The 9,089-nt window shown below is 34.5% G+C and overlaps 1 protein-coding gene across 1 annotated transcript; it reads right to left on the bottom strand.

Moving 5' to 3' along the window:
- Positions 1 to 1,894: 1,894 nt before the first annotated feature.
- LOC134232608 (complement C1q and tumor necrosis factor-related protein 9A-like) lies at positions 1,895 to 8,159 on the bottom strand. Its single transcript, XM_062714606.1, has 2 exons — positions 7,778 to 8,159; positions 1,895 to 2,091 (listed from the first exon to the last, which is right to left on the bottom strand). Exons 1-2 carry the CDS (start codon positions 8,157 to 8,159, stop codon positions 1,895 to 1,897), a joined length of 579 nt encoding a protein of 192 aa, XP_062570590.1.
- Between the last annotated feature and the right edge of the window lie 930 nt (positions 8,160 to 9,089).

Here is a 9,089-nt window from a genome sequence, read left to right on the forward strand (position 1 = left end):
AGCAACATCACAATTGTATAACTTTACATCATATACATCATATTTTGAACTTTTTTGCTAAATTTTATGTTTGTATTGTTTGTTTTATGGAAATTATCAATATTTTGTTATTGCGTGTGCAACGCTCCTGTTACCGGTCTACATGCGTTTTTTGACGTAATTGATTGAATAATTGAATTAATATATATATTTGATAATTGGAATTTTTTGATCAAAATTTTGGTTAAAATGTATTTAGTTTACAATTACCGACCAAATGATATATGGTTTTCATATAGTGAATTGTTTTAAACTTAGGGAAATAGCGCAAATGCCGCCGTTATAGTAATTTTTGACTTTTTGACACCAACACCGTGCGCGACGTCTTATGACTTACACTCAGGTGAACAAATATTGTGATTACAATCATGCATGCACATAATCATGCACATGAAAAAAAAAAATCCGGAGGGTTGCATGGGGGGGGGGGGGGGGGGGGGAGAGAGAGAGGCTCTCCGCATTTTTTTTTCTGAATGTAAATTTCACTATTAACATTAGCACACAATGATGCCGAGGAGGGGGGGGGATAACTTGACAAGCAATTAGATAAAATAATGTACGTGTGCATGTCGAATGGGATACTATTCAGAACTTCCAAAATTTTGTTAAAATATTTATTTCTTTATATGCTTTATTACATATATTCTTAATTTTTTTTTGGGGGGGGGGGGGGGAGGGGTGTTACAAAAGCATTAACAACGTCAAGTTATCGATCTTTTCAAAACATAACAAGAAAGGAGAATGTCGGATATACGTCTATACACTTAATGTACATGTAGATTTGTTAGCTTAACTAGTGTCAGTTTTCTTGCAAGAGGTTCTGGGTCTATAATAAATGAAAACATATTCCGGATTTAGATCTGGCATTGATGTGGTTTCACAATTTTGTCATTCACTTTTGGTTGGAGTTAATTCCTGTGCAGTTTTCCTGACATGCATTAAAAAAATTATTTCAAACTACTCTTCCTTCCTTTTTAAATATATTTTTACACTCAATATCATCATTACACTCAATATCATCATTGCATGGAATTATTTTGTTGTCGTTGTTGAATAAGAAAGAGTCGTTGTAAATCTGAATTTGAAATAACAGTTGCATGTTTTATTTAGTTTAACTGAAAACTTAAATTGTACATGGAAATAATTGGTGTTGACAAATTTTATTTATTTAGTCAGAACACTATTAGGTCCTTATAATGTGTAATATACTGTACGTGTACATGATTCAGATATGGTATTAATAAGACAATAGTCATGAAAGAAAATACGCAGAAAGCACATCGGAGAAAATTCTGAGTTGTGCAACACATTGGCGAATCGGGGGGGGGGGGGGATGGAACCCCCTCCTTTATTTTTTGCCAAGTGGAGAGAGAGAGGGGATAGTTAACCTTTTTCAAGATTATATATTTGTACGTCTTGCTTATTTATTGCATAGATAGATTCTCACACATTTAGTTTCCTTCAATCACCTTCTCTTTTATACTTTTTTTATGAGAGAAAGGTGGAAAATCTTTTTATATATCTTGTATATGATATGTAATATGCGAGGTTTAATTTGATACTGGATTCTCGCGATCTTTGGCTGTGTTGGCTATATTTGTACCGTTTTGATCATTTCTACATCTATTGAAGGAACTAACATGTAACTCTTTATTTTAAAGCTCACTCGCATGCATCCCACCCATAAAAGGTTTTTTTTTCCAATTCTTAAAGAAAATTCTTTATACTCTTTGGAAATGATTCAAATTCATTCAATTTTAAGGCTTCCGTAGTTTTAGAAATGTAATTTTTTTTTCGTTGTTGTTTTCTTCGGACTGGGGGGTACGCTTTTTTTTTTGCCTGAGAAATTCCGTTACTAAGTATAAACTTGTAAAAGGAATATGTATCCCCATACATAAGACCTGACATCATCAAAACGTAAAGACCAGAACGAGGCGCCAAAACTCCCTGTATACCTGGAGTAATCATCATCTGTGTCCAGGACTTCGTTGTTAAATTTAATACTATAACCGATCTCATCATGCGTAATAGAAGCATAAAATGCTGTACTATCTGAAAAGGATAGGAAAGAATTTTTATTAGCGACGACGTAATAAATTAAGCTAATAACAGAAATCAGGTCTTTTAATATAGTTGTACATTCCCCAACATATAAGCACAATAAAAACAATTCTAATACCTTTTCCCTAAAGACATGACACTGAAGCTATAAAACTAGTTCTATGTAGTTTGAGCTTACAAAATTTTTATGGAACATAGTGTTCACAGTTTTAGCTTGATACGTTCATTATTTCCAAAATTATTATAAAATAAAAACGACATTATATCATCACCCGGCGCTGTCGCCGTTTAGTTTTATGACGTCCAACAACGTCATTGTTTTTCAATGTCTGCTTCTTCTACCTCATACACTTATTTTGATGAAATTCCCTTAAGCTGAGTTAGGATTCAATCCATCTTGTTTATATGAGTTTACAATGTTATAAACAACGGCTTTTAATGCATATAATATTGCAAATGGATTTATACAATTGGAAAGATCCTCGCTTGATGGTGCCATCTTATTTTTCTTTTTGGACTTCAATATCTACAAAACATGATCAACGTCAATTTTGACGTGATGAATTTTTCACACCTTGACTACAAATCGACATTAACTGTGCATTCCTTTTCTCTCTGGATCTACTTTGCATTTAAAAAAAAAGTTCTCTGGATGTTTATTATTTCTTCGTAGCCAGTTGAAACATTTCCTAGGTCTATACCATTTTCTTTTCAGGGGCAAAACTTTATAGAATGTTGGAGAATGACACCCTCCCCCCTTTTTGACGTCATTTTCAAGCAATATTTGTTTGGGTACTCCATGTAAAATTTACGATAAAATTTCATAGAACTTTCAGAATGAGGTAAAAATTCCTTATTTTACTGAACAATAGTGTCCCAACATACACCTGAATTAACCGGATTTTTGGATGTCAAATGTTCATATCACAATAGTTTTTTCCTCAGTTACCTTATGTCGAAAAAACGTCGTTTTCGAGGTTGCGCCGCCTGGACATACCATTGCTTACAAAACATAACTAATTTATTAAAAAATAAAATTTATGATTTGTAGTTTATTCTATAGATAGAAAAGATTATGCTAACTACATATTTAAAAATTCATTGATGTACCTAAAGCGGTTTTAATTTGATGGCGCTAGTCCACGAACGTTTTGATACCCCCTCGTATATATGTGTATAGTATAGATGGCAATCGTGTTCAAAAATCCAGTTCCTTCTTTTGTTAAAATCTTTGTTTAACTTAAGTGCGTGTGTGTGTCGGGGGGATGGGGGTTTATTGCAGCCCATCTGTGAAATTTCATACATGTATTAAAAGAGCTGCAAAAGATCATTATGCTCCACACAAAGAGTGAAAATCCCAACCTTTCAGCCTTCGTTGTAGTTAAAACAACTCTCATTCTTACTGTGTAATGACAAGATAAATTTCAAGATACCACAGGCTGATATTTTTGTACCATACACATGTTAGCAGGTAATCAAGAATGGAGGTAATATTTATCGTATTTGAAACATCATGAACCAACTCAAAGGCCATAAAACTTGGATGAGCTTACTTTTTAACACAGTCTCACTTTTACCAAAGGGATTAGTAGTATATAGGAAAGGATATGGACACAACGAACAGTATTCATTCTTAAAGTCCATAAAACAATACAAAATAAGAGCAGAGCAAACACGGACCCCCAAAACATCAGAGGTGGGATCAGGTACCATGGAGGAGTGAGCATCTCCTTCCGACCGGTCACACCCGCCGTGTGCCCCCTGTCATGATCAGGAAATAACGGAAAAAGTCCGACGTCAATTCAGTGTATAAATAATGGACTTACAATTGGTATGAAAAACGTCAGCCAGCATATGACTCAGTGATAAATTGTATTTGCTGACAAGGTCATTTCTAGTATACCAGTCCCTGCAAATATGGCGCTAAAATAGGTACCACCGAAGGCGGTGTACAATATATAAACGATCGCGTTAACTATCGACAAAATCGAAAAATAATCCACAAATTGCACAATTTACCCCAAATTTGTGTTCCTTGTGAAAAATTGGGTAAAAAAGAGCAAAACTGTTTTTTAAACACGCTTTTTGAACGAGAATAAAAAAGATTTCTTAAAATAACGTACCGATTAGCGTGTATTTTAAGCGTGGTGTTAATTTGGGTTTATAATGGCGTTTTGATGATAGTCCGCTAAATTTTAACCGTAAAAATAGTTAGTACTCTTCTTAGTGTTTATCTGCAAAGAGCTAAAAACCTGTTTCTGCTAAAATAAATTCGCCAAAACTATTGGCATGACTTTGAGCGGGAAGAACGCCAAATTTCACACCCGCAAAAAACCCGCTATACGGTACTTTTTTTTTGGAATAATAACTCCATCTTGCGTTGTTTAGGAATGCGATCACGTGATCAATTTTTGACGTAATCTCATAAATATTAATAATGAGATGCGTCACTCGTGTTTTGACGTAATGAAGAAATACCTGATAGGATTCAAAGTGCAATGCTGTTGAAATTACGAGATTTTTGTGAGAAATACATGACTTTAACAAATAATAGCTAATTACTAGTCATTGATTGATCGAATTGTGCATCATCATCGATTTGAAAGGAACAATATTCTGAATATGGACATAAGGAGCTAGGTCAGGATATCAAGCTTCAGTTAACGGTAAGTTGCTTTTATAATACCGTGCCTAATCTTCGAGCATGTTCAACATTAAAAGAGTAGATTCACCCGATTTTTCCATGAAAATTTTCTATTCTTTGTAAAGCAAAAAATTCATGAACTAAACCAAAGTGTAAGAAAATATATCGGCACCACTCGACATTTGGCAAGTTTCTGGTCACAAAAAGCTCTCATAGTTGTTCCTTTTTGAAAGCTAAAATTACATGAATTAGCCAAAAGTCATGAAGATTAAAGCGTGGATTTATAAAGCAACCCCGATTTTAAAACTATATAACCTTACCCAAATCTCCCGATCGGGTGCATTTCGTTGAAGCGAGTGGGAAATTAGGTTGTTTACATTCTGCAAAGCAACGGCAAGGGAAATAACTGCTCATGTGCAATCGCGTGATTTTGGACCGGCATACTAGAAACTTCCAATATATAGAGAAGAGAGACTGGGCTCAAAAGTGAGCTTATCAAAGAAATGGCTCCGGATGAAGTCCAAAGGCAGAAAGTGGAGAACCGGTGCATACTATTCGAAACAAATAAAAGTGATTTTCAATTGTTCCTCTTAAAAATGTTGATGGTAACTTCCTATACATAAGAAACAATATGTGTTTGGAAACACTGATGCCCCCGTATGGCAATATAGCAAAGATTAAACTTTTCTTAAATGGAAATTTCACTAATTGACACCAAAAGTAGGGTATTCTCATTGAAAAACAATTGTGAAATTTGAAAGTAAGCCAATATTAAAGTTTGTTCAATATGTAAAAAAAATCTACAAGGTCAAGGTCAAAAGGTCAAGGTAATATGTATCCAATAAAAGGTCTTGCCACATAGAGTACTTATATAGAGTATGGAAGCCCTAGCCCTAACCGTTCAGAACTTTAGTCCAAGGTTGATCATTTAAAAAAGTAGGTCAAACTCAAAAGTCAAAGGGTCAAAGTTATTGTTATGAAAGGTCTTATCACAAGAATTAAATATGTTAAGAATGAAATCACCAGCCTTAACTCTTAAAAAGTTATGTCAAGATTCCTTTTTTAAAGTAGGTCAAACTCAAAGGTCAAGGTCAAAGAGTCAAAGTTCTTAGTATCCAATGAATGGTTTTTTCACAACAATTACATATGTGAAGCATGAATGCCTTATCCATTATTGGTCAAAAGTTAAGGCCATGGTTAAAGTTTTTTCACAAGTACGGAAATCTCCAAGGTCAAGGTCAAAGGGTCAAGATTGTAGGTATCCAATAAAAGGTCATTCAAGAAGCAATACATCTGTGAAGTATAAATGTCCTGGTATCTATTGTTCAAAAGATATGGCCAAAATAAAAATTTAAAAATTTTCATGCAAAAGTGGGCCAAACTCCAAGATCAAGGTCAAAAGATCAAAATCATAGTGTATTTAGATAGGTCTTGTCACAAGTAATACACATGTGAAATATGAGAGTCATGGCTCCAATAAATCAAAATTTATGGGCAAGGTTAAAGTTTTTGCGGACAAACTGACAAACAGAGAGACAGAGAGACAGACAGACAGACAGCTAGACAGACAGACGCAGACAGACGGACGAACACGACAAAATCTATATACCCCCAAAACTTCGTTTACTTTGGCATAAAAATAAGAATATATAATGGGAATTGTTGCACTGATGTTCCTTCATAGTTCCTTCATAGTTTCTAATCACCAAATTCGATAAACGTTTGACTTTACATTTTTTGAGTAGTGTTTTATTCCGAGCGCGGAAAAAATAAATTCCTGAAAACAAAATTTACAACATCAAAAACACTCACATTTTGAATATAAACTCAAATCTAATACAGTAGTATGTACTACATGCTTTAATGTCTGTGTTACCTACTTACATAATTATGTAGACAATAAAACTACAAATCTGGATTTACAGTGTTAGTGTCGATTTATTATTAAAACAATTACTCTCAATATGCAGGGACTTTAAGCATTAAATCATTTAATAAAATTTGGGTTCGGAGAAAGATATATATCTTAAGTAAATTACACTAAACATATTTTATTAAAGTACGTTACGAGTTACATATTTTTATATTTACTAAGGTGTATTAACAGGAATTTACATTATATATACATGTATAAGAGCTTGCTTCGTGATCGGGAGGTCATGATTTCGAATCTCGGGCGAAACTGAACTAAGTCGATGAAAATGGTTAGCAACTGTTACTTCGCCATGTGCTCGGCACTTTGAAGTGAAAGTTGCGGGTCCATCGGATAAGACCTTAAAAACCGAGGCCCCATGTCACGGTAGACGTTGGCACGATAAATAACCCTCACTGCTCAATGGCCCAAAGTGAAAGGTCAAAATTTGAAGCCATTGACCGGTACAGTACCAATCAGACCTAACCTGACATGCAAGCAGTCCTAGAAAATATATGTACAACTACTACTACCTAGAACTACTTTGAACCGTCTTGAGACTGCTGAAGAATCACTCTAAGACTGCTGTTGGACTGCTCTGGGACCGCTATGGGACGGCGCTTGGACTGATTAAGCTATAAAAAGCAGACCCAACAGTTCCAGCTGTTTTTGGGACTGCATTCTGGGACTGCTTTGTTTACTCATGGGCAAAATAGATTCTATTATATATCCATGTTTAATCAAGGGTGTTTTATTCCATACACTCTGAGGCCGTAGAATAATTTTTAACTCCAATCGACTGTGTCTCAACCGATCGATAAGATTTACTGCGTTCTCCATCGTGACCTCATGTCATTTGCTTTTTATCATAGAACAACTGTTGCATTGTGACGTCACGTTTTATTTACAACCGGCTCAAGTCGGGTGCACGGATATTTACACCCAACTCTGTAACCAATCAAAGCTCATGTTACAAACTACATAGGAAATAATGATTGACATGATAGCTCCGTCCTCTTGTTTATTCGGAATTTGCAGGCTCCCTGTTGTTTTATTTACTTGCAGCATAGAGGGGATTAAACTATTTAAAAAAAGCAAGGATTGAGGATGAAACATCTTACCTCTTTGATTGATAATCCATCCAGAAAACATGGTTTGCATCGCTTCTGCTCGCCCGCTTTTGACTTTGTCCCAGACTTTGCCCTTAATGATAAGGATTAGGATGGCGAAGGAAGTAATTGTGTCGTAGTAGGAGGCGATTTCGTCAGACTTAGATATTCTAATCTCTATTCCGTTCACTAAAAGCGCAGCCTCAGTCAACTGTTCGTAAGTCTCTATGCTCCAAGAAAACACATAAAAACCTGTTGTTGGTACAGTAAAAATCCCGGAGCTACTGTCGTATCTGCTTCCAATATTTGAGATCACGTGATCGAAAATGACCACCCCGGGACCGGAATTACTGTAAGCTACCGCATGGAAAGCAATTTGGTCAGGTATCACCATGAATATCAAAACATATTTTAATAAAAAATATTGAATAGGAAAAGAAACTTAAACAAAAGATAAAATTATGTTTAAATTGTAAAATGGTGTTTAAGAAAAGATTTTGTATGCAATAAGACAAATCCATAATATTTCGGACTTACAATTTAAATATACATGGAGTTTTGTGGGATGCTGGGGTTCATCTCGATTTGGATGCTATTTCCTTTAGAAATGCTTAGAATTTGGAATGTCAAAAATGATTTTTAAAACAAAACCTTTGAAACAAAATGTAAAAAAAAACTAGCTCTCATTCTTACCCTAGAGTAAGCATGAAGATCAGTTACTGCAATGAAGAATATAACACGTTATTTTTCAGTATAATTCACTTAAACACATGACCCCATCTTAATTGTTGAGTGTTTCAGCTGGATGACATACTTAAGTTGGGATCATTCCATATTACACTAAAAACATATGCTTAAAAAAATTACCATTTATAACTGTGTGACTCAATAATAGTCAAATTCCTATTCATGTAACATTTCATTTAAAATTTTCATTATTCAAGGCATAATATCGAAACAAACAATTTTTTTTAGATGCCTTATCTGTTGGGAAAGGAAGTAGCGAACGGAATTTAAATTTTCAAAAAAGCAACAATACGTGTGTTCTCAAGCAGGGTGTAGAGCACTTGGTACCTTTATTTATTTTAAATCATGATTAGATATATAGTTTATTAGACAAATACGATAAAAAATTTTCAGGTCTCTTTTAAGGAGTGCTGGTCTTAGTGATTAGCAAAATCACTTAAATTTTCTCTGGGCAAATATTATAATTACAGGGATAAAACTGCATATTAATCTTACAGTTCCTCCTATTTGAACCCCTTCCTCTGCTGTGAAAATGATATTCAATAACTTTTACATTCTTGTATTGTCTATAGTACAA

This window comes from Saccostrea cucullata, unplaced genomic scaffold (genome assembly GCF_032062105.1).
Source record: "Saccostrea cucullata isolate Sc308-1 unplaced genomic scaffold, CSIRO_AGI_Scuc_v1 ctg4333, whole genome shotgun sequence".
Classification (NCBI taxonomy): domain Eukaryota; kingdom Metazoa; phylum Mollusca; class Bivalvia; order Ostreida; family Ostreidae; genus Saccostrea; species Saccostrea cuccullata.

What these genes read in the sequence shown, in the direction of transcription:
- LOC134232608 (XM_062714606.1), bottom strand. Translation starts at nt 8,159, where the DNA reads ATGGTGATACCTGACCAAATTGCTTTCCATGCGGTAGCTTACAGTAAT. An exon ending in ATGGATTATCAATCAAAGAG is followed by an intron (nt 2,092 to 7,777) that starts GTAAGATGTTTC and finishes TATCCTTTTCAG; the next exon opens with ATAGTACAGCATTTTATGCT.